Here is a 26,681-nt window from a genome sequence, read left to right on the forward strand (position 1 = left end):
AACCACCCATAGGTTTCACCTTTGGGTTTAAAAAACAATATCATATGCATGTAAGGTCTGGATAAACAAATTAAGACCATAGTAACATAGTAGATGATGGCAGATAAAGACATGTATGGTCCATTCAGTCAAAGTTTTAAGCATATGCTCCAAATATGTAATACTTGGTAGCAATAATAAAACAGTGATGGAATATTTACATAGCAGGCAGTCAACAGATTTATTTCCCACTGAAATTAATTAACTTTGTATGAACTTGGCAGCTAATAATGTGTTGCTTGCATTTACATACAAACAGACTTTAAGTAAAAATAAATATATACAACAGAACTGGAACATTTAGACTGACTCTGGACTTCTGCATTAAGGCAGCACTTCCCTAATTATTCAATACCTATCTTTTAAATAGTAATAAAAAATATCAAATGCATGTTTATAATATACCACTGCATTGCACAAAACAAAAAGAGCAAGTTCCCACAAACCATCTTTCTCTTTTGATCTAGGCACAGGAAAAAAAAAGATTTTAAGTGCTCCCAGGTTTCAACCTAATTCATGTTTAATGTTGGATATATGTCATAAATAATTAAATAAATGAATAAATAAATAGAAACTCAGGGCCCTTTTACACAGCTTGCAAATATAATGTAATGCACCCAGAGCCATAACATGCTTAAATGCACTTCTGCTCGGGAGCTTATACAGCTGATATTTTGAGACGGAAGTCCTTTTCACTGTTGACATTATCTTTTCAATCATAGTACTGTCTTTCCTTTTTAAAGACAAATGATAATGGGCCCCTTTTACCAAGCTGTGGCAAAAGGGGGCCTGCACTGGCATCAGCTAATGTTTTTCACGTGCACCGAGGCCCCCTTTTACTGCAGTGGGTAAAAGGGAAGTCTCTCTTTCCCACAGGAAATGGCCATACGGCAAGTACTTTACTTGCCACACAGCCATTTCGCTGGGTACACTCTGGATATGACAGCGCACTAGGGTGGGAAGTACCACCAGGCTGCTGCGGTAGTCTGGTAGTACTTCCAGCTGAATTATTACTATTATTTATTACATTTTGTACTCCGCGCTTTCCCACACAAAGCAGGTTCAATGCGGCTTATATAATAACTAGAATTACAGAGTCTTATATGGAGAAATATTACAAGCTGAATAAACAATAGTGAGGTTTTAGAATAAATGAATTGGCTAAGGGAAGGTAAACAATGGTAGGATAGGCAAAAGGAATGGGGATTGGGAGGGATATGGTATAGGAGAGATAGAGAAGAAAAGGGGCCCTTAAAGTCGTGTTTACTAAGCTGTGCCATAGGCACACTATCATTTTTAGTGCCCGCTAATGCTAGAGACAAGCGTTAAAAATGCTAGCTCACCTTAGCAAGCAAGGCCCTGAATGTTGAGTACCTGATTCTCATAATATGATGGCTGTTTTAGTGGCCCTTTACCAGGAGAAAAAAATATCTTTGTACATCCGTATGCTGCCCAAGCTGGCATGTTTGAAAATATAAGTGAGATTAAATAAAAATGCTACCAACAACAATAAAGAACGACAACGTGGATACTGAAGCTTATAGGTTTCTTTGCTTTATTTTGAATGTACGCAGAGACCGACGGTCCGACGCCTGCGCGGGAAAGGGGAAACACAGACAAACCTTAATGGCTTCCAACATTTGACGTCATGCCGTCTTCTGTTTCTGAATCAAATCTGCTTGCCTGGTCTGTCATCGTCACTGTCAAACGACAAAGGGAGGGACGTAGTGTTGTTACGTCATTTCCCGTCAGGTCCTTTCTTTTCTTCCTGTATGCTGGGCTGCTAGCTATGGAGAGTTGAGGAAGATGCGTACTGTATGTTGTTGTGCTCTCTGTAATACAGAAAACTTCATTCTAAGGATACGTATGTACGATTATTTATTTATATTATTCATGGTGTTATGATAGAAGTACTTAACTTTAAAAGGGGCCCCTTGTTATTTTATTCCAACGCTGGGAGATTGTTGTGTTTGTAAAGTTCAACTTTCGGGCTGTCATAAGCAGGAGAGCAAGCAACGCATGACGTCACGGTGTTGAGGGCTATATTTACCTCTTAAGCGTCTTTCACGAGAAGGAGGATGGTCCCCGTTCAAAGGATATGGGAATTTAGAGAGTGTTTTATGTACTCTTTTCAAGAGTTTGGGAACAGCGTAGAGTTTTTTTTCCCCTCCAAATATGAGTTGTCCTGAGAGGATCACTTAAACTTCTGTAGTGGGTGCGCTTTCTTACAATTTTATGGAAGCAACATTTTAAGGCAGAGGAACAGACCACCAATTTTATTTTGCAATGCCCCAGATGCCGTTGACGCTAAAGGGAGTAGGTCCAGTTAGTTGCTGTTGCTCAGTCAGAACCGTGTTGATATGAAATCATTGAGCTTGTCTTTTATCCTTTTCCAACTTACGTAATTTTCTTGTAAATGGAAAATAACTTCCATTCATGTCACTTACCAGTTGATGTGGGTATTTTATGATTTAGTGTTCACCAGCTGTTTTATCAATAATTTTCAAAAGTAGGCTGTAGTAGACTATTGGCTTCATGAAATGTTATGGTAACCAACATTTAAGAGTACTGCTCATAAAATACAAATAGTACTGTTGAACTGAGACTGTTGGGACTCCCATCCAACCACATCTCCGCTGGCCAGATGATCAGTGGCTGATGAAAGTAGGTAGGGCAGTATTTCTGCTGGCAGCATTGTAACGACTGCAGGACTGTGAATTGTCCCTATGGCATCCCTCACCCTCCTAAAAGTTTCCTATTTGAAAAGTGTTTAATGTGAAATTGTTGTTATTAAGTAGTCTAGGAAAATTGTCTCACATTAGAGAATGGCATGGAGACAAAATTAGTTCCTATCTTCACAGACTCAAACACCATCTCCACCCTGGCCCTGCACACTCTGTTCCTGCATTTTTTGTGGTTTAATATATTATGTAGGGCCTTTTGTAGGCCTATAACCAAAGAAAAGAAATCAAAATACTGTTATGATTTTCATCCATGGACAAATAATAACTTAAGCAGAGGTGAGGCGAGATGATGCAATGTTGCATGGTAGGAAGGAGTAGAGAATGATACTGTGACAGTTTGTCCCTATCTCTGTGGTAATTCCATGAAAGTGTTGCCGTGGTTTATTGCATGACCCCATGCCATTCTTTAAGTCACATATGTTTGCCAGCCACTGATAATGACAAGTGAAGATATGGCTGGATAAGAGTATATATAGTAGGAATGACCCCCCCCCCCCAAAAAAAAAAAAAAAACCCAGAAGGAAACAGAGGAGAATTGGTTCTTAATTGGAATCTTTATTTTATATTCAGCACCTCACAATATTCCTGTTTCATGGAGTTCTTTCAGCAGGCTTCACATAATTTCTATCATTCTTTCATACAGTATTTATTTATAGTACTCCACATGCAAGGTTATGAATGTACAAAGGTGTCTTAATTTGTATTTCAAAGTTTGTGTTGTACGTTTCTTAAAAATAAGGTTCAGCTTTTTAGACAACCTATTTATAGTTATTAACATCAGTCTTTGGTGACATTTTCATTCTACAAACTGTATCATTGCTCCTTAAAAATTGACTAAACAAGAAATATATACGTATATTGTGTGATCAGTGCACCCTGAAAAGAAATATGGCAGGCTTTGAATTTTGTTGCTTTCATTTCCTCACAATTACACAAAGGTTATTTACATTTTCACAGATCATTTTTTTCACACTTGCTTTTGTTTATTTTTACCTGTTATTTATTGTAGTTTCTTTCATTCTCTATAATGATTTTAACTGATTGTAAACCGCCCTGACTGGCTCCCTCTTGGGTGGGATATCAAATTTTTAAGAAACTTAAACTTGGTTTCATTTGATCGTTCCTATTTTTCACACTGTAATATTTTACCCTTTAAGGGGTACTTTTACTAAAGGGTTGTGCGGCAACCCGGAATTACTGCCGGCCCAACACGGGTGCCGGCAGTAGTTCCAACCCTACTGCACGGAATTTGCTGCAGTTCTAGCGCAGGGGTTACCCAGCGGTAATTGGGCAGTGCTGCACCCTGCCTGGTTACCGCCGGGATAGCACAGGAGCCTTTACCGCCACCTCCATGGGTGGCGGTAAGGGCTTCCTCCAAAATGGCCATGTGGCAAGTGCAAACTTACTGCAAAGCCATTTCTTTTTTTGGCCTTTTTGCCCGCTGCGGTAAGAGACTGTTGTGTGTGGCAAAAATGGAAGCAACACACACCAACTTGCCCACCTACATACCACCCTTCCTCCCACAATAATATAATCCTTATATCTGGGAAAAGTATTCTTCAGTGTTTGGTCCTGCTGGCCACAACTTAAAAAATTGCAGGGGCTTCAGCCAAGGTCACTGATTTGAGCTTACCTCCTCTGTCCATTTTAAAATTGGTCAGTCCAGTTGTAATGAAAAATGTATTTTATTTAACTGTTGTCAGATTGACATGTTCAGGAATACTAATGTTCATCATAGATTATGCGAGCTTTGTTTCTGAAGAGCACATTTCTGCATTGTTTAATCAATAATACATTTATTTTTATTTTTGTTACATTTGTACCCCGCGCTTTCCCACTCATGGCAGGCTCAATGCGGCTTATATGGGGCAATGGAGGGTTAAGTGACTTGCCCAGAGTCACAAGGAGCTGCCTGTGCCTGAAGTGAGAATCGAACTCAGTTCCTCAGTTCCCCAGGACCAAAGTCCACCACCCTAACCACTAGGCCACTCCTCCACATTACAGAGTGATCTTTGAAGTGTAGTTCACACAAAATTGTATTGTATTCTTAAAATATATATCACTTGAGGTTAAGACAGAGCTGAAGAATATGTTTTAAAATTTGGTTTAGAGCCAGCCAGATCTATTATTTATAGTACGAAAACATTTTATCATAATCCAGACTAGATCCTTAAATTAAAATGTTTCGTTGTTAGTGCAGTAGTATATGGTAATGGGCAAAAACAGGTTAATTATTTCTAATGTGCATAATTGCACTACATAGTGGATGTGTGTGTCATCTTTTTGGAACGTTGTAATTGAAGCACTGAGGTGGTTTAATGACATTAAGAGCCTCACTAGTACACCCACCTAATAAAAGTGTCCAAATGTAGCATTTGGTGTGTAATTTTTGTAATTCAAGTGGTACTTCTTTTAACATGAAAAATAACGCACTGCTCACTTTGGCATAATGAATAAGGATTAGTTCAATTGTTGTATAATACTTCTTGTTTTTTTGAGATGGGAAAATGGTAATTTTTTTATTTTTTTTTGAACAGCCCATGGAAGGGTCATTCCATATCAATTCAACCAAAATTTGGAACCCCCCCCCCACCTCACCATTTCAGAAATTGATGATAATCTACCAGCTTGGAGACCAATATATAAGCTGAAAAACTGTAAACTTTCAAACTTCTAGCTTGAATGGTTTTCAATATATCGGCTTGTTATCCAACCGGGGGGGGGGGGGGGGGGGGGGGGGTTGTTGGCACAGTTTGCAGACAACTGAATCTGCGTTTTGTGTCTTACAGTTGAGAAATTTGTAGCACTTATTCAGAATTTTGTGTAGATTCAGAAACTGCAACCCATTTTGAGCTGGGATACATGGAGGGGCATTTTTGATATGACATCCAAGTCAGACTTTTGACATTTTGCACTAAACATCCCAAATCTGAATAGAAAACATGACCATTTTTGAAACCACAAAACATTTGTTTTTGTTTCTTTGTTTTTTTTTAAGTACTATTTGTAACAATTTTTTTCTGCTCTGGGTGTTTATATTTACAGGCCATTTTTGAAAAACAAGTACAAGTGAAAAATGTAGAAAAGCAAGCTGTTGGGATGTAGGAGGGGCCAGCATTTTTAGTAGACTAGTCCCTAAGTCATTCCAGGAGAGCAGTGGGGGTACTGCTTTGTACTTCATATAAATGCTCCCAGGCACACATTGCACCGTTGCTCCCTTGTCTGCTGAGCCCTCCAAAACCCACCCACTACCCCCAACTGTACACCACCACTACAATAGCTCGTATGGGTGAAGGGGGCACCTATACTTGGGTACAGTGGGTTTCTAGTGAGTTTTGGAGGGCTCACTGTTTCCACCACAAGTGTAACAGGTAGTGAGTGGGAGGTATGGGCCTCTGTCCACCAGTCTTCAGTTCACTGCATCCACTGCTAACTGCTGTAATAGATCTGGCTATAACATCTGAGGCTGTCAAAGAGGCATTTTTGGGGGTGGGAGAGGGGGTCAGTGACCACTGGTGGAGTAAGGGGGTCATCTGGTCATTTAGGGCACCTTTTTTGCCTTATTCGTTCTAAAAACCTAGACATTTTTGCTTCATTCCATTATGGCTGTAAAATGTCCAAGAGCTAGGCAAGCCCTAAGCCCTCTGTAATACCACCTTTGAAGCATCCCCAACATATCCCCTTGTGATTTGGACATGCTGCAGATGAATTGCATAGATAGACATTTGCAAAACAGGTTTCAAAAATACCAATTTGGATGTTTTGATAAGATTTCCGTCCAAATGCTGCTTTATGACACTTTTTAAATATTTTCTCTTTTGAAAATGAGCTCTATGGTTTCTGAGATATTGTCAAAAATGGAATTTGATTCAGTCTCGCATATCAAAATGACGTTTTCAGCAAACTACTGTGCCAAAAATATTAAAGGAAAAGCTTTCATATTTTATCTGTTAGTAACACTGGTTAAAATGAACAATATGTGTTAATTTTGTGCAGCGGTAAGCTACAGTTTTCCTGATATGCCTTACTGAAAATTGTTGTACTCTGTGAGTCCACTTCAGAGCCAGTTTTCATCATGTGGGACAGGTAGTACAAAAATGAGCTTTACATCATTAGTAAGTGGAAGAAAATCTTTTCATTTGATGCCAGTTTCATTTTGCTTCTCCCAAGTTATCCATAACAAAGATAATGGCAAATATTCCAAATTTTGAACAATTATCATCGGCAACATTTTTGTAGACAGGTTTATTTTAACACATCGTGAGCAACTGCATTAATTCAAGAGTCCAGTAAGAGTTATTTAAAGTATTCAGCTTTAAAAGCTGTGTAAAATTATTTTTTTTTCTTTATCTCCCATGTTCAAATGGTGCTCATGACTGAGTGGATCCATGTGTTCATGAATGTTGATGGTCTGACTGCAACAAGTCAGGTGTCTGCTACCGGTTCATCACTGACACCTTCTCAGGTTGCCTTTCTTCTGGCTCCCCCCTTTGCTGATGCCCACTTTTGCTGAGCGATTCCGAGTCATGTTCTGGGAGGAGCTGGTGTAGCTGCAAACTCAGTCATCAAGGGTGCTTGTGCCAGTTGCGGATGAGCCCCAAATTCATCCTGAGGCTCCATCTATGCCTGTGCAAAGATCCTCGATGCCGGCACCTTGAAGGGTGTCAGAGTCAATATCGATGCATACAGTACTGCTCTCAACATCAGGGGGTAAGGCTGTACCTCAGTGCTCTTTAAATCCCTAGCTTCCCAATGGTGTCAGGCCATGGGGAATCTGGAAGATGTCTTCTGAGTGTCACCAGAGCTGATTCAGTCTCTGCTTTGATGGACTATACAATTTGACTCTGGGACTCCCATTCCAAATTCTTCAGCCCCAAAAGGTGCCGAGGATGGATGCATCCCATCTGGGGTGGGGAGCTCGTGTGGATGGGCTTCACAATCGAGGCGCTTGGACAACCCAGGAAACCAATGTTCATATCAACCTTCTGGAGCTACTGGCAATATGGAACGCTCTTAAGGCTTTTAGAGATTGGCTGATTGACCAAATTGTACTCATTTAAATGGACAGTCAGGTTGCAATGTATTACACCAACAAGCAGAGGAGCACCGGGTCACACCCTTTGTTTCAGGAGGCCATCTAGATGTGGCATTGGGCTGTCCGGCATGAAATGCTCTTCAGGGCCACTTATCTGGTGGGCAAATCCAACAGCCTGGCCGACAGACTGAGCAGAGATCTTTTGAGTGTTTTGAGCGGTTTGTAGTTTTTTAATGATTTGTTCTTTGCATCCGGCGTAAATGGCATTACAGTAATGCAGGCGGCTTAACACCATTGATTGTACCAGGCTACGGAATATGTCCCTTGGGAAGAAAGGTTTAACTCTTTTGAGTTTCCACATTACATGGAACATTTTCTTTGTAATATTTTTCACGTGGCTTTCTAGTGTGAGATTTTGGTCAATTGTAACTCCTAGAAGTTTCAAGTTGTCCGAAATAGGTAGAGTGTAACCTGGGGTATTTATAGTGGTTTGTTTGATCTTGTTATATTGTGATGTGAGGATAAGACATTGTATTTTTTCTGCATTTGAGCTTTAGTTGGAATGCATCCGCCCATGAATTCATTATTTGGAGACTGTGTATAATTTAATTAGTAATTTCTGTTAGATCATGTTTGAACGGGATGTAAATTGTTACATCATCTGCATAGATGTATGGATTTAGGCCTTGGTGAGATAGCGATGTGACCAGCGGTGTCATCATTAGATTGAAAAGTGTTAATGATAACGGTGATCCCTGGGGTACTCCACATTCCGGTTTCCATGGCGATGATGTAGTCGAGTTTGATGCCACTTGGTATGTTCGTGCGGTAAGGAAGCCATTGAACCAATTCAATACATTTCCTCCAAGTCTGAAGTATTCTAGGATGTTAAATAATATTTGATGGCTAACTATGTCGAACACTCTGGACATGTCGAATTGTAAGAGGAGAACACTGTTGCCAGTTGCAATTATTTGTTTAAATTTGGTTAGGAGAGTGATTAATACTGTTTCAGTGCTGTGGTTGGATCGAAAGCCAGATTGTGATTCATGTAGTATTGAAAACTTGGATAAGTAGTCGGTAAGTTGTATGTTTTCTGTTCTATGTTTTGTTTTATTTCATTTATTGCCTTAAAGTGGACTAACATGGCTACCACACCACTTTATTTATGATAACACAAAATGTTTATGAAGTTTATTTACTTTTAAGACACTGGAATATAATCCTTTTTCTGTACATAGGTTTTATAATTGAATATTAAAGGCAAATTTTATAACAGGACACCAGTGTTCCCTCTGAGCTGCGTAGTTACGCACCCTTTTTAAGCTGCCGTATAGCAGTTCTCAACTGCTGTGCAACAGAGACATTGGGACGTTCCCTGATGCTCTTCTAGACAGCAGTGGCAAAATAAGCCACAGCAATCACAGGGATAACTCTATATATGTGTGTCTGCTGGTCCTGCCCCATTTGATATTGCCTTCCAGTTACGAGGCAGAGTTGGCAGCTGCGTGTATGGAGAGTGCGGATCTGCAATGCCTGTAGCTTGTTTTGCTGCTGCTGCTGCTGGTTTGAAGAAGCAGTGGCAGTGGCGAGGGTGTTTGGGGGGGAACAGAGGGGGTAGATGCTGGATAAAAAGAGGGGAAGGAGAAAGAGGGAAGACACTTTATGGAAGTAAGAGAGAAGGGGTGGGCAAACTCTGTATGGAAGAGTAGAGAAGGGGGGGATTCTGGATGGAAGAAGAGAGAGACAGAGAAATAAGAGGAAGTGGAATAGGAGAGAGCAGAGTGAGGGAAAGAAATGGAAAGCTGTAGGTAGACATAGTAGAAAGAGGGAAATTAAAGACTGGAAATGAATTAACTCCTCCTTTTACAAAGCTGCATGGCAATGCCGACACAGCCCATTCACTTTGAACAGACTGTGTCAGCGTTACCGCATCGACAGCCACTAACACAGCTTTGTAAAAGGGGTGGAGGGTAAGAGAACATCAGGATAGAGGCAAATAAATATATTGAAGAAAGCTTAAAGGAAAAGGAGGAGAGAAAAAAATGACAAATGGAGAGGAAATTCTGGAAAGAGACTTAAGAGAAGGAAAGCAGAAACCAGAGACAGGGATCAAAATGGTCAGATGACAAAGGTAGAAAAAAATTGTGTTTTTAATTTAAGATAAAGTAGTGTGGTAACTCTGTTAATAAATGTTAATGGATATAAATAGAAAATGGAAATAATGTGCTATTTTTCTTTTAATACATTTTTGACTAACGTTTGGAGATCGAAACTTTCTTCCTCAGATCAGAACGACATAGCCTAACAATATGCTGTCCTGATCTGAAGAAGGTGGTTTTGGCTTCTGAAAGTGAAAGCTAATTGAAAAATGTATTTAGTTCAATATATTAGTATCATATTTTCAATTTTTTGTTTTATATGTATTTGTTAAATTGTAATATAGTGATTGGAATGAGCCAGTTTTCAAAATTTACATCTGCTGTCTTTATATTTTGTATAGAACAGGGCCAGGGGGACACGCATTGCTTTCTCTTTCTGTGTTGATGCACTGTATGCAGAGTCTGGCTTCTTGGTGTTCAGTTTAATTTTTGTCTACATATTTCTATTTTTGGTTTGTGGTTACTTATTCTGTACTGGGTGAGGAGCGATCCACCTGTGTTCTCTGTGTGTGAAAGAGACATGGTTTTCTGTTGGTATTGACTGCACAGGATCAGCTTGTACTTATTGGCTTTTCAGTTTTCGAATAGGTTTATTGATGTTCTAGTACTCATTACAGTGTTTGTGGTTCTGTCTTTTCCTAGGTAGGTTCTTGTGTGACTCATGGAGGTTACTAGGTAACTGCTATTATGTTATGGTAGAATTGCTCTGTAGGTCCTGAGTGACTTGTGTAGGATTTTGTAGTACTTTATAGTGCCTGGTACTGGATTTTAGATTTGAATTTGGATTTTGATTTAGATCACACTTTTCTCAGTAGTAGGTCAAGGCAAATTACATTTCGGTACCGTAAGTATTTTCCTGTCCCAGGAGGGCTTGCAATTTGTTTTGTACCTGAGACAGTGGAGGGGTTATGTGACTTGTCCAAGATCTCAAGGAGCAGCACTGGGATTTGAACCCTGGCTTCCCTGGTTCTTGGCCTGCTGCTCTAACCATTAGGTACAGCAAATATGTATTATCTGTAGTAGTTGTACCTAATGTTTGGTAACTCAGCAGCAAACTAAAGGCTAGCAGAGCCGATGTCTGGTTGCCAGCAGTGTTCCTTCTAAGGTGAGCACATGAGCGATCCCTTATACAAACAGGGACATCCCTCTCCCCCAATCTTTTTGGCTGTTGGGCTATTTTCGGTGCTCACTCAAAAAAAATTTGCACACAGCAGGTCGCTCCATAGAAGGAACACTGCCAGTAACTTCAGGATTTCTGTTGCAGTGCTGTTGAAGTATTCACATGGCCAACAGGAAGATGCTGGATTGGGGACCTAGAGCTCACTGAGAGCCAAGTGTTAAAATACCTGCATATATTTCCAGAATACTGTAAATACTGTTATGTTTAATATGTTGCATTGTTTTGATTTTTTTTTTTTTTGGTACATAATTTCCTGGAGTGTATACAGTGTGTATAATCCCAACAAGGAGGAGAGAGTAACAATATCACAGAAACTTTTTCTCTCTTCATCAAAGACAACATTTGTACTTAAGATAGACTACAGTTCTGTGAAGTGCACCAGACTTTAAAAATATGAAAGGGAAAAAGCCTCTGAGACTCAACCTCCAGCCAAATAGTTATCTTAAATGACACAGGTTGGAAGAAATGGATTTCTTATCTTCATCGGCGTAAAAAACCCTTTCATTTTTTATATAGTACAGGAGATGCTAAATCTTCACAGAGCTGACCATGGATCCAGAAAAAGTGTGAAGAAAATAATAAACTTAATTTCAAACTTAACTTCAACTTTCACATGCAGGGAGAATATTGTGTGTAGATAATCGGTTCAACACACCGACTTTGGCCAGAATTTCACTATATATTAGCTGTCTCAAGGCGTGAACAAACCTTTAAAATACCTTAAAAAATGCTTTTGTTGTTTTTTTAAAGATTTGCTCACGGTGTGTATAATACCATCAGTAACAGATATATATGGTAGAGGCAGCTTGTCGACAGTGAAGGGGTCCTTCCCTGCTGTGTTCAGACGTGTCCCTAGTGTCCCTCCCCTGCTCATACAGGGGAGCAATGTTCCCTCTAAGTTAAAGGTAAACATAAACATCAGTAGCTGAGTAAAATTCAGAGTAGCTGTAAAACATATAGTTAAGCTACAGGTGAACAAATAGGGAGTGTTTGTGTGTGTATCTGTAGGAAGCGCTTACAGGATAATATAGTAGAAAATCTTTGCTCGTGCCAACTTGGTCCTTAAAAGGAGCATTTGCAGAGCACCTTAAAAATGGTTTTAGTGTGCCTATATTATGCCTGTGTTTATAAAGTTATCATATATATTTATACGCTTCTATAAAATAGGCTCCTAGAACTAAATTCAAGCAGACTAATTTGCACCTGCTCCTAGACAGGTGGAAATGTGTACACATACTCTGTGTGTCCTTCAGGAACTATGTGTGTACATCACAACTCTGTTTCAGTGTCCCTTGGAACAAAGTACTTAAGTGTGTGCATACATCTGTGGTTTTAGAAAGACCTCTTTCCTGCATGTTAAAGAAGATTAAGAAACTTTCTATAATCTAAAGTGCCCAGTTTGAATTTCTCTGCCTCTCTTTTTCAATAATAATAAAACTTCTGAAGTGTGTTTAAAAAAACATATATGATGCATTCTGCAAACTTACATTTGATTTTATTTCACATTTCAGGTAGGATCTGCAATGTTGATGCCTTCCAACAAAGGATTTCTCTGGAGCAGTGAAGAGGCAATGTGTGAAAGCTGCTGTGTTTTCAAGGGATGACCGTTCATTTGCTTTTAAGTGCGTATTTGTACATATGTCGTAAAACGAGTCATTTGTGGCAGGAGCGCGGAGCCAGGCAACTGTGCATTCTATATAGTCCTGTTCATATTTGCTCTAGACTGAGCCATGCTGTTCCGCTCAGAGGTATTCATACTGGCAGATTTCAGGGCATATGGTCTATAAATAAGACACTGTGTGTTAATAAACAAAATTATGTCCTGGGCAAATTACACTTTTATTGGAACACATCAAATCTCAGCACTTCATCAAGGGAAAAACCCAAAGTGAATAATCATATGTCACAAATTAAGATCACTTTAGATTCTGTTTCAAAAGCTGCCGTTAGCACATATAATGAACTGCTTGCACGATTCAAGCCAACTCCTGCCATTGTTAGAAAAGAAAGTAAGGATAAGATAAAGCAGGAAAGTGCAGCAAATTCATTAATCCCAGGCACCAAAATTCAAGAAGGTCCCAAAGGAACACTTGCTAAAAAGAAGCCTATTGAAGCAAATAAAGAACTGGAATCTACCTTGAATAATTTAAACAATGCTTCTCAGGAATCATCAAAAAGCGGTTCAGATGTGAAAAACGAACTTTTTCATGCAAGCTATTTTTCCACAAATTTTGGAGAGACCTATAACTCCTTAGAAAGTCATATCAACTTATACTTTGACAATTATCTTACTATGCCTGAGGATAAGAAAGAAGAGAGTGTTGTGAAGAAACCATTACCTGATAAATTAGCTGATAAACATGGAAAAGCTTCCACGTCTGCTTCGTCTACTGCAGCAGACTTTGTAGGTGCTGAGAAACTAGACAAGGCTGTGTCAGCGCCCACTAAAAGTACCCATTTCCTTTTATACCCTTTCAATCGTGTGCAAACATTTGTGGGCTATTACTTTGGTGGTCTGATTCCCCGGTTGCGGTATAGTGCTAAAGATCCCTCCGAAGACGAGAGTAAAGATTCAGTGCAGGAAGAATCTGGGAGGAAAGGTGAACAATTTAATGGCAAAGACAATAAGACAGCAGAAGATATAACAAAACGTCTGTCTTTACAGAGAAAAAAGGCAAGTATGCAAAGATATTATCTGCAATTCTTATTTCATTCTGTTAGTTTGTCAAATGCTCAAAACTCTTACTTTAAAGTTACACCAGGGAGAGTGTGTCTTGTGCCCACGTTGGCATGCTTTTACTTTGGGCACATTCTTTCAGATAAAGATTTCCCAATTTACTTTAAGTGAACAACTAGGGCTTAGTTGTTCAGTCGGAGTATTTGACTTGACTGTTTTTACCTGTTAAGAATCTGAATTAGTTCTTTATGGGGAGACTAGAGATTTTTTTTTTCCATTGCTACAGATAAAATGAAAATAAGTCTTTTTGGTAAATTAGTTTAAGTACACCGTAATCTTTTATTTCTATTATGTGTGATTTCTAGATAATTGTAAGAGTGAGTGTGGATAATAGAACCAGAGCTTTAGTGCAAGCGCTACGCAGAACTTCTGATCGAAGGCTGTTAATCAACAGGGTTGAAGAACTAAGCTGTCATATTTTAGAATTCCCAGAGACAAATGTGGCAGCCGTTAAGGTAAGAAAATCACATTAATTTTTATTCTCTCCCCTCCTATCTGGTACATCTCTTTTGTATTTCTGCACCCCAAGTGCATCACTGCACTTCTTGGCATGAAATTTTAGGTACATACCAGTTCTTTAAAAATAAAAATAATTTCATACAATATTATCTAAATGATTATATAGTGCTCAGAGTATAGTGCCAAACTAACCCTACATAAATTGGGTATCAGCTGAGACACTAAACTACCAAACATCATTGCACCAATTCCCTCCCTACCTACCATTCAGCACAGATAGTACAGTCAATAGGTCAAGAGTCCAATGTTCTTGAATAAATTCTATAATCCATATTATAACTGATCAGAATGAAAATATGTCCATAAAATCAATGAAACTATCTTTGAGGGAACGATGTCTCCCACGTATAGTTGTCGTATAGCCAACATGCCGGTATCCCAACGAGGTGCATAAAAAGTAAAATATGATTATAACTGTGACTTGCTGTCGCTCCCTTTGCTGTTCTGGACGTGATGTTTCACTATTGTTGGTGTCTTCAGGAGAACAGCTACAATCAAAATACAAACATTACAAAAAATGAGTTTTTAAAAATTTTTTGTACATAATGTACAGCTCACTCTTAAAAAATATCAACACGATATATATCTTTAAACTACCTTTCTCAAATCCATTCACTCAACAAATGCTGGTTAGCTATCTCTGGGAGGGTAAATCCAACTGCCGTTCTCCTCCCTGCTCCAGACTAACACTTGTGCATGCGTAATGTGTTATATTTCCAAGTCTTGTCTTAGATCAGATTCATGACATATCAGTGGCTCATTGGTAAATTGGAACTCGGGATATTCAGTCAATTTCTCTATTTAGCCCTGTTGGAAATACCGTTACCCAATCAAATATGAACCTTTGTTCTATATGCGTCAATAATGATGATACGTCCCGTCCCCACTTGGGACATACTTTAGTCAATACCACAAACTTTAGATCAGACTCTGAATGTTGACTAGCAGCCCAGTGTTCTACTAGTGGAGCTTCTCGTTTAAATGTCCTTAGCCTAAGTGTCTAAACACATCACATAGCAATGATGAAGTCTTTTCTTTTTAAATTTTTTTAAACATAATTCTATTGGGTACCTGTTGGGTCCAGCACTCTCTTCTGCAGTCCCATATCATATTCCGCACTTCCATGAGGGAAATGGGTCTACTTAGGGCCTTTTGTTGATCTGTTGAGAGATGGAGGAGAAATTGCTGGCATGGCAGTATAGATGGATTATACCCATCAGCATAAAGTTCTTTTTAAAATGACCTAAAAATAATCTGATCTTTTGGACCCAGTAGGGAGTCTGAGGCTCTGGTGCTGCGGGCTGTGGTTTTACTTTCCTCTTCTCCAGGGCCAACACTTTATGAGCTCCTCAAGGGCACAAATTGATGATGCCGCTATTGGGGGTAGTCCTGAACCGTTCATTCCTGCATGGCAAAATGGATTCTGAACCAGGGGCACAGGCCCACCCATTTTGTGTGATCCATCAAGACACCAGTTAGGCTGCCCAGCCTTTTAGTTCAGCCACGTGCATGCAAGCCAGTAGTGGTAGCCTATTTGCAGCCTATAACCTGCCTAATTTGTTTTCCTGCGGTGCTCGGGTCCAGGTCACCCAGGACCAGGAAGTCAGGAGTGGGGTTAGTCTGTGGGAGGACCTGCTCTGAGAGGGTAGCAATTAGTTTACCAGCACATCAACGATTTGTGGCTGCTAATGCTGCTGCTGCTGCCATAGTGCTCTGTCTGCCCTCTGCAGCTCCTCTCCCTGGTGCCTGCTGCCCTGCCCCTCCCCCCCCCCGGCACACAGGCCTGGTTTCCTTCAACAGTGCTTGTGTGCCACTGCCAGCACTGAGGTCCTTCTAGGACCTGACCTGGATTGGAGTGTCAGCTGGAGAAGTTGTGCCCTCAGTTCAGCCCCAGCCAGGCCTCAGCACAAACAGGGCCAGGTACAGGAGATAGCACAGTCTGCAGTACACACTGACTGCATAGTGTGCATAACTGCAGTCTTTTGGGAAACTCAACAACACTGTGTTAATTTTAATTATGTGTAATGCTGGACTGATGGTGGGCTCAATGGCCAGGTTAAAATAACATAAAAAATACGTTTTGTATTTAATGTGGTTGGGTTTCTGGATGGGGATGGACCACCAACATGAAATATACAACCTTTTTTTTTTTAATTTTAACCTGGGCACTTAGCCCACCCCCTCTCAGAAACCTATGTATATGTTTTATGTTGATGGGGCAGCTGTTGGGTAGACTACTTAGAAATCCATTGTCGTGCATTCTAAGGCATTATTTTGTAGTAACCCAAGAAACACTATTCATCCTGTACCTATATATATATGTAGTGCCCACCCATATTAGCTCTGGGCCCACTCAAAATGTCAGGTTTGGCTTACACCACTGTTCTGGACAATATTATCCAACATGCCAGGCAGCAGGCTGCAGCTGAACAACTCTCTCTTACCGAGGCCGCCACATGCCCCCCCCCCCCCCCCCCCCCAAACTTAAGGTAAAGTGAAGTGTGGTATAGTGGTTACAGTACTGAATTACAAGACAGCAAATGTCCAGGGTTGCACACAGTTACTTCAAATCCTGCTTCCAAACAAACACCAGAAGATTGAATTTCAACATTTTTATGTCAGGTATTTGTGTGAGATCTTAGGTGGTGTTTTCTCTAAGATCCATGTTAATTTTCATATTTTGGTCACGTAGAGGGTGATGTAATAGCTGTGTGTTAAAACTGTACATTCAAAATCATTGCAGTTTTGTAATATAGGCTAAAAAAATACACTTATTTCCAATTCAGTAAACTAATAGCATGCAAATTGTTGGTGTGCTAAGGGAAAGTATGCAGACAAAATAAAATGTGTGCACACTGGTAATGTATCAATTCACTGGTAATGATAGTCCCTTGTTGGTGAAGGGACCAGTGCCCATTCAGTTTTGTGTATAGCAAACAAATAAATATTAAGTGCTATAGCTGCACTTAATATTCAGTCCTGCAGCCTCTCCTCTGGCTGAGTTTGGTGGGCAGTTATGAGGGTTGGAAGGGGAGTTCACTCCAACCACTGTTTTTAAGATATTTAGGGTTGGTGTCAACTTATTTGCTGTATTTTTTTTTTTTTTTTAATATTGGAGGTCAGGAAGGATATTCACTTGGCCTGCTTCATTTATCCATCTTATCTATCTTTAGAGGGTTAGAAGTGAGGTCCACTTATTGCTTACTGCCTCACCTTGGATAGGTGAACAGGCAAGAACTGCAAGTAAATCAATCTGGTACTGTAAGCATTTATAGGATGAATAACTCTTCTGGGCAAAGCTACCCAATGAGTAATTCCCAGGTTCCGTTTACAGGAGTCTGGCTAAACCAACTTCCTAGCTCTGTCCAGGGGTTATATATTATAAAGGAACCTGGCTGTTCTGGGCCTACACCAGAACTTTTCTTTTGTTAGAGAGAACTGGAATAAAAGTAAAGTCACTGCTGTGAAATATATTAATTTATTATATAGGTAAGAAAATAGTATAATACACCCTACACTACAGCTCAGCTGTACAATTGTAGCGCCCTTATGCTGATAAGCAACTGTAGAATGTATTGTCTAACTAAAACACTGATATCACTGGTTACTAGATTATTACACAATCCTGATTAGTAATACTGACTAGGTCATGAAGTAATACAGTTAGTAGCACATCTTCCTGATCACAAAGTTCTGACTAACCCGCCTTTGCTTAGGTAAGAACCCACTAGCTAATCCCCGACTATAGGAAATAAATCTCTGCAATCCTCACCGAGCCGACTCTAGGTGGTCTCTCAGATGAAGTGGACACAGGTTTTCCCCTTTAGACTCCAGCTGTTTTCCACAGCGAGTCCTTGTCTCAGGAAACAACACAGGTTCTCTGCAGCATGCAGGATTACAATCTCTCTGGCCGGTAGAGCGGAACCAACAGGTACTTTCTTCAGATGGTCAGTTCACAAGGTTGTGGACCACTTGAGGTCTCGCTGGTCTTCTTTTCAGCTACCCTTCTTCCAGTAGAACCAGACAAATTCTCCCTTTCTTCTCTTCTTTGTTCTTCTGTCTGTTTCTCTCTGAACTTCTCTCGCTTTCTGGTCCCCCGCTGTCTGGCCCCTGATTCCCAGGTGACCATAGTAACATAGTAGATGACGGCAGAAAAAGACCTGCACGGTCCATCTAGTCTGCCCACGATAAACTCATATGTGTATACCTTACCTTGATTTGTACCTGTCTTTTTCAGGGCACAGACCGTATAAGTCTGTGCAGCAGTATTTCCCGCCTCCCAACCACCAGTCCCGCCTCCCATCACCGGCTCCGGCACAGACCCCGTATAAGTCTGCCCTCCCCCATCCTAGCCTCTCAACCACCAACCCCTCTTCCCCCCGCCACCCAATTTCAGCTAAGCTTCAGTGGATCCATTCCTTCTGCACAGGATTCCTTTATGCCTGTCCCACGCATGTTTGAATTCCGTTACCGTTTTCATCTCCACCACCTCCCGCGGGAGGGCATTCCAAGCGTTCACCACCCTCTCCGTGAAGAAATACTTCCTGACATCTTTCCTGAGTCTGCCCCCCTTCAATCTCATTTCATGTCCTCTCGTTCTACCGCCTTCTCATCTCCGGAAAAGATTCGTTTGCGGATTAATACCTTTCAAATATTTGAACGTCTGTATCATATCACCCCTGTTCCTCCTTTCCTCCAGAGTATACATGTTCAGGTTAGCAAGTCTCTCTTCATACGTCTTGGAACGCAACTCCCATACCATCCTCGTAGCTTTTCTTTGCACCGCTTCCATTTTTTTAACATCCTTCGCAAGGTACGGCCTCCAAAACTGAACACAATACTTCAGGTGGGGCCTCACCAACGTCTTATACAGGGGCATTAAAACCTCCTTTTTTCTGCTGGTCACACCTCTCTCTATACAGCCTAGCAACCTTCTCGCTATGGCCACCGCCTTGTCGCACTGTTTCATCGCCTGCAGGTCCTCAGATACTATCACCCCAAGATCCCTCTCCCCGTCCGTGCCTATCAGGCTCTCCCCACCTAACACATACGCCTCCCTTGGATTTCTACTCCCTAAGTGCATCACTTTGCATTTCTTCGCATTGAATTTTAATTGCCAAACGTTAGACCATTTTTCCAGCTTCTTCAGATCTTTTTTCATGTTTTCCACTCCCTCCGGGGTGTCCACTCTGTTGCAAATCTTGGTGTCATCCGCAAAAAGGCAAACTTTACCTTGTAACCCTTCGGCAATGTCACTCACAAATATATTGAACAGAATGGGCCCCAGCACCGATCCCTGAGGCACTCCACTACTCACCTTTCCCTCCTCCGAGCGAACTCCATTCACTACCACCCTCTGGCGTCTGCCCGTCAACCAGTTCCTAATCCAGTTCACCACTTCGGGTCCTATCTTCAGCCATTCTAGTTTATTCAAGAGCCTCCTGTGGGGAACCGTGTCAAAAGCCTTGCTGAAATCTAAGTAGATGACGTCCATAGCATGCCCTTGATTTAATTCTCCCGTCACCCAGTCAAAGAATTCAATGAGATTCGTTTGGCACGACTTCCCTTTGGTGAAACCATGTTGTCTCGGATCTTGCAACTTATTGGCTTCCAGGAAATTCACTATCCTTTCCTTCAGCATGGCTTCCATTACTTTTCCAATAACCGAAGTGAGGCTTACCGGCCTGTAGTTTTCAGCTTCTTCCCTATCACCACTTTTGTGAAGAGGGACCACCTCCGCCGTTCTCCAATCCCTCGGAACCTCTCCCGTCTCCAAGGATTTATTAAACAAATCTTTAAGAGGACCCGCCAGAACCTCTCTGAGTTCCCTCAGTATTCTGGGGTGGATCCCGTCCGGCCCCATGGCTTTGTCCACCTTTAGCTTTCCAAGTTGTTCATACACACTCTCTTCCGTGAACGGCGCTCTAGCCACTTCGTTTTCAGGTGTACTTTTGCCAGTCCCTCTTGGTCCTTCCCCAGGATTTTCTTCAGTAAAAACAGAACAAAAGTATCTATTTAGCAAATTGGCTTTTTCTTCATCATTTTCTACATAGCGTTTTGCTGTATCTTTTAGTCTCACAATCCCCTTTTTAGTCTTTCTCCTTTCACTAATATACCTGAAGAAGTTTTTGTCTCCCCTCCGTACATTTCTAGCCATTTGTTCTTCTGCTTGCGCCTTCGCCAGACGTACCTCTCTCTTGGCTTCTTTCAGTTTCATCCGGTATTCCTCCCCGTGTTCCTCTACTTGAGATTTTTTGTATTTCTGGAACGCTAACTCTTTAGCCTTTATTTTCTCAGCCACTTGCTTTGAAAACCATATCGGTTTCCTTTTTCTCTTGCTTTTATTTACTCTCCTTACATAAAGGTCTGTGGCCCTGTTTATTACTTCTTTCAGCTTGGACCACTGTCCTTCCACGTGTTGGACAGCAACCAATCAGGATCTTGTCCAGCTCCTTCCCTGAGCAAGAAAACCTTTTTTTGATCTTCCAGTTGTTACATTGTGGTATGCATTCCTGTCTCTCATCAGACTCGCTGGCACCATGGCCTTACCCCCGTAGCTCATCAGGGAGGTGCAAGGGTCAGGTAGCCCACTGCATATCCTTGAGTATTTTTCAGACCTGCCAGTTATTTACCAGCAAGCAGAGCTCTGGTACAAACAGAAAGTTGAATCTGCTTGGTCACTGAAGTGCAGGGTCTTAGTTCACAGACTAACAGACTGACATAGTTGTATACACAGGCAGAGATCAGCAGAGTGAGGCTCACAGGGAAATAGCCCTACAGTACAGCAATCTATGCCAACAATAGCAATAACTGGGTGGCTGGTAGGTATGAGGATCGCCTTGTCGCAAAATGAAAGATTTATGATAAAGTAAAAGGTCTGGAAAGTGAACCCCTCCTTGTGTTTTAAGTGCTTTTAACTTTTATTATTTAAAGACATTTGTAGGGGTTTAGGGCCCTGTTTACTGAGGCACGTTAGTGTTTTTAATGCGCCTACAATTAGCGTGTGCGCTAACCATGTAGGTGCCTATAGGGATATTGTAGGTGCATACATGGTTAACGCACTTTAAAAATGTTAACGTGACAATAACGCAGCTTAGTAAAGAGAGCCTTTAGAATTCCAGAGAATTTAATTAATAGTTTTTCCAAGTCCTTATAAAAAGAATTCAGAAATAATAAAGAGACCATTCTTTAAGTATATGTAATTTTGGGAACGATCATCATTTTTAATGAGTTGTCTCCCTTACCAAGATAGGTGAAGGGGAAACCATGAGGATATGGATGATTTAACTGTAGAAGTAATTTTATTGATATTGAGTTCAATAGTAGATGTAAGGTTTCTGTCAAAATAAAGACCCAGATATTTTATGGAAGAAGAAATCCACTTAGGATGGCCAGGTATTGAAAAAGGGACACATTGGTCATTGAGAGGCATAAGTTCGGTTTTGTCCCAGATAATTCTATAACCTGAGAGCGCTGAGAAGTGTGATATAAGATCTATAAGTGTTGTTAATGAAGTGTGAGGTTATATAAGATAAAGCAAGATGTCAACAGCATAGACTAAACGTTTGAACTCCTCAGTTCCTATAGAAACACCATGAATTGTAGTGTTTTGTCAGTGGCTGAAGGGCTAAATTAAAGAGTAATGGTGAGATGGGACAACCTTGTTGTGTTCACCTGTTAAGAGTAAATGGGTCAGATAACTCACCATTGGCTGCTATGCATGCTATCGGAGAAGAATACAGTAAATGTAACATTTTAAGAAATGGATCAGGAATTCCAAAATGAGACAAAACGGTAAATAAATCCATTCCACTCAGTCAAAGGCCTTCCCAGCATCCAATGAAACAGATTGAAATGGAAAGACCTTTGACCGAGCAGAGTGGATCAAATTTATTTTATTTATTTATTTATTGCATTTGTATCCCACATTTTCCCACCTCTTTGCATGCTCAATGTGGCTTACAAAACATCATGAATATTGGAAATATATAATAGAATATACATTTAGTATTATGGAAGGATTTTGGGTAATATGATAATGATAAAGCATCGTATAAAGGAATGATACAAAGGATAGTGAAAAGCATGATATAAAGGATTTGGGTTACATGATAATGAATAAGCATGATATATTATAAGGCAATACTGGATGCATGTGGAGGAGTTCACATTTGTTGATCTTTGTTGTATACCTTATTAAAGAGATGGGTCTTCAGTAGTTTGCGGAAGTTGGTTAGTTCATAGATCGTTTTTAAGTTGCGTGGTAGCGTGTTCCAGAATTGTGTACTCAAGTAGGAGAAGGTTGACGCATGCGTTAGTTTGTATTTTAGACCTTTACAGTTAGGGAAGTGAAGGTTGAGGAATGTGCGGAATGATTTTTTAGCGTTAGACATAACAAATGTGTATTATCAGCACCAAATCTATTCTTCATAAAACCAGCTTGGTCTCTGTGAATAAGGGTACATAAGTTGTTCCAATCTAAGACAGAGAAGTTTTGTATAAGTTTTATAATCTGAGTTCAGCAAGGATATGGGTCTGTAGTTTTGTACTAATTGTGGGTTTCTGTTTGGTTTAGGCAATGCAACAATGTTAGCTTCAAGGAAGCAACCCATTTGGTATGCTGTGGCAAGCAGAGCTTAATAGTATTTCTGTAACTTCAATGATAATGATGTAGAGAAAGCTTTGTAGTACTCCACAGGAGTCCCATCCGGACCTGGAGATTTAGTAGATGGAAGCACCTTTATTGCTGATTGTATTTCATCAATTGAAACTGGTTTAGCAAGAAGCTCAACATTCTGATCAGATAGGTGAGGAAGCTGAATCCCATTTAGAAATGAGGTGATATCAAAAGTTGTAGCAGAGCTCTCAGATGAGTAGATAAGTATAAAATTGTTTAAAAGCTGCAAGTATTTGAGTATCCAGAAGGCACAGTTGGCCAGAGGGTGACTTGATGTGTGCTGTCCTTTGTTTTGTTCTTTTACGTTTTAGATAAGATGCTAAAGGCTTTCCTGCTTTGTTAGATTCTGAGTAGTAAACAGCACTTTGTTTAAAAGTAATTGCAGAAGCAATGATGGATAAAAGAGTTGTATTGTATTTTGAGTGATCGAAGTTTCTGCAAACTGGATTTTGATGAAGTGTATTAGATGGATTCAAGATTATGAATCTTTTTCTCCAATTGAATAATGGTTGCATTATTTGTTTTACGCTTATGTGCAGAAAAACTGATGACTTCACTACGCAACCGTGTTTTATATGACTCCCAAAGGGTGACAAAGAACATTGTAGAGCCTTCATTGAGATTAAAAAATTCAGCAGATTTCTGAGCAATGTGTTGTTAAAAGGTTGGGGTCACACAGCAAATTTGAATTAAGTCTCCAAGACGATGACTTAGAAGATTCAGAAGACCACTGAAAATCACAAGTAACAGCAGCATGATCAGAAATGGGTATTTCTTGAATTTTAACAGTGAGTAACATAGGAATTAAGTCTTTAGAGCCCAGAATATAGTCCAACCTGGAGTAGGAGTGATGTGGAGCAGAGTAAAATAAATGTTCCCTGGTGATCAGGATAAAGTAAGCGCCAAAAATCATTGCAACCAGTTAGCTGCATTAAAGATGTTAAAGTATGTTGCACCTTCAGTTTGACTGACAACAATCAGAGGACCTGCCTAAGCAAGGGTCGTTAGGAAAGTTAGTCGCCACCTCGTATAGTGTTGCATAAAAGGATGTTGGTCCAGATGTGTTGTGAAAAAAGAATTGGTCATCAATATTTGGAGCATACATATTAATAAGTATGAGTGGTTTGCCATCCAAGGAGCCTTCTAGTCTAGACCATCTTCCTTCAGAGTCATCATGAGTATGAGAAATGTATTGAAATGGGAAGGATCTACAGATAAGAGTAATCACTCCATTTTTTTTGACCATTCACAGGACTAGTATAGCAGTGGTCAAACTGTTTCCTGGCTAACCTGGTTGCTTCAGAAAGGTTTAAAATTGGACTCTTGTAGAAAACACATGTTCGACAGACTTTTTCAAATAAAAAGATTTTTTTTTTTGCGTTTTATAGGGTGTAAAATTCCTTTTACATTAAGGAAAATAATCCTTAGCTTAGTCATGACAATGTCCATAAAAGGAAGCATAAGCAGGTATCTCCAATCTCTGTCATACATCAATGAAACAGATGAAAAAAACAAACAGTCAGGGGGCGTGCCAAGATGGCGGCATGCTGCTGATCGAGGTTGAGCTCTCTCGCTGGTTGCTCCGTATTAAAACGTATTCCTCATCCAGATGCCTCATACTAAACACAAAGGGACGGTTAAGGCTGGCTCGACGGTCAGAACCTCCTCTCCACAGCAGCAATCAACTGAAAGGTTTGCCACGAGAACCTCTGCCCCAAATACTGGGAGGAACCCTGCTGCTGCTGTAGGAGGAGGCGGCTCTGGAGACTTAGGGCTGGATGTTACTCTCTTTCCCCCCGGTTCTCAACGCACCGCCTCTCCCTGAAGGACGCTTATTTCAACGGAGTCCTTCTGAATCCGAATGTGTGAAGGTAGGCCTCTGGATCGAGGTATTGAGAAGGCAGGTCCCGACGGATGTTTGAGGCCTGATTGTTCCTCAACCGAGCGCGTGGCGCCAACAAAAAAGCCAGAGACAGTAACATTGGAGAGCATATGGGAAGCTCTCCAACAATTGGATATTACAGTGGCCAAATCTACAGCTGAAGTTTCGACTTTAGTGAGTATTGTTGATATTTTATCTCTTTGGAAGGCATTAAGACAGAATTTAATACTCAAGTGACTATAATTAAAGAAGATGTAAAGAAATTACAAGATTTTTCAGCTGTGACAATGAAAGATAAAATGATAACTCATCGAAAAATTGAACAGATAGAAAATTATAATCGCAGATTAAATCCTCATTTTCTGAACTTTCCAAAATCTCCAGGTATTACTCCTTTGGAAGCATTTAAGAAATATTTGTTTGGAATTTTGAAATGTACCCCGGAAACTATTCCCCCGATAAATAGGATATACTGTATACCTAATAAAAAAGCCATGGAGGAATCTTTGGAAATGATTCATCAAGAAAAAAAGAAAGATTTACTGAACATATCTGAACTTTTAGAAACAAAATTATCTGAAGATTCTGAAAGAATGACTTTATTGGTTTCATTTGTATTTGAGCAAGTTTGGGAGGCGGTGAAGCATTTATCCCTTCGAAATGTGCAAACTTTGTTCTATGGTGAAAAGGTCTGGATTTTTCCGGACGCTACAAAGCAAACACAAGAAAGGAGGAAGGCTTTTTTGACCTTGAGAACGGACACTTTAGCAGTTGGCGCATCTTTCTATCTTAATTATCCATGTAAATGTGATGTTAAATACACTGGGTTAAAATATGTTTTTTTTTTCTTCCAGAGCAATTACGTGCCTTTATAGATTTAAAAAAGGGTGACTACTGGTAATATCCAAGTTGAGAAGATGTAATGGTCAGGGTGGGGTTAAAGCGTGTTAAGCATTTCTGAAACTATATCCTTAGGCTTGTCTCCTAAGCTATGCAATGTACATGCCCCCTCAAATGTGGTCTAAAGAGGGATAATAATTTTCTTTATGTGATATGTAATAATTTACTTCTCTTTTTTTCCTGTTCAAGTATTTGACTTGTAAAATAGTCTGTAAAATAAACAAAGGAAAACATAAAAAAGCAAACAGTCCTTATTGTGTGCAAACTAGACCATGAACCAAATAAAAAGCCATAAGGTATCATCCGAAGTAGAAAAACTATGGGGTCACGAGTATCCAGAACATACGGACGCACGAGCTCGGGCCAGCACAGTATCAATGTTAAATGCAGTAGCACAGCAGCCATGATGTAGACGCTACTAAAGTGAATTGAAATCAGTAACCTTCCTTGTCATCAAGCAGATGAAGCCATTACGTATGGATTGTGTCCATCAACCAGCAGGGGAGATAGAGAGCATTCAAATTTCACAGTGCCACATGGTCAGCTAGCTCCACTGCCTCTTCAGTATTCTCTATCTCCCCAAGCAGGGTGGTTGCAGCTTGATCAAGCTCCTTAAAAAATCTGCCTGGGGGTGGCTCCTGGCTTGCCAGTTGTTAGCCGGGGTGTTAGAGGCTATAGCAGCTTCACTTTAAAGGCACATAGGTTAGCCCTTTCCCTGCCTTACCCATCCCCACAGTGGATGTGAGCACATTAGTTTCACTTTTCCCTGCTCTTTCCCACACTATACTTGGTGGATGCAGGCACAT

At 40.4% G+C, this 26,681-nt stretch overlaps 1 protein-coding gene across 2 annotated transcripts in view; it reads left to right on the forward strand.

Annotated features, from left to right (window-relative positions):
• The first annotated feature begins 1,799 nt into the window (after nt 1-1,799).
• The window catches only part of PNPLA8 (patatin like phospholipase domain containing 8), a 123,571-nt gene continuing 98,689 nt past the window's right edge, over nt 1,800-26,681 (forward strand). Inside the window, exons 1-3 of one of the 2 annotated variants that reach the window (XM_030215919.1) lie at nt 1,800-1,903; nt 12,672-13,834; nt 14,203-14,352. In XM_030215919.1, coding sequence (XP_030071779.1) covers nt 12,761-13,834; nt 14,203-14,352 — 1,224 coding nt within the window. In that variant the 5' untranslated portion in view covers nt 1,800-1,903; nt 12,672-12,760. Of the gene's footprint in view, nt 1,908-12,671; nt 13,835-14,202; nt 14,353-26,681 lie in introns of both variants that reach the window. The other variant, XM_030215918.1, reaches the window with a different exon arrangement.

Source organism: Microcaecilia unicolor, chromosome 10 (genome assembly GCF_901765095.1).
Source record: "Microcaecilia unicolor chromosome 10, aMicUni1.1, whole genome shotgun sequence".
NCBI classification, from domain to species: Eukaryota; Metazoa; Chordata; class Amphibia; order Gymnophiona; family Siphonopidae; genus Microcaecilia; species Microcaecilia unicolor.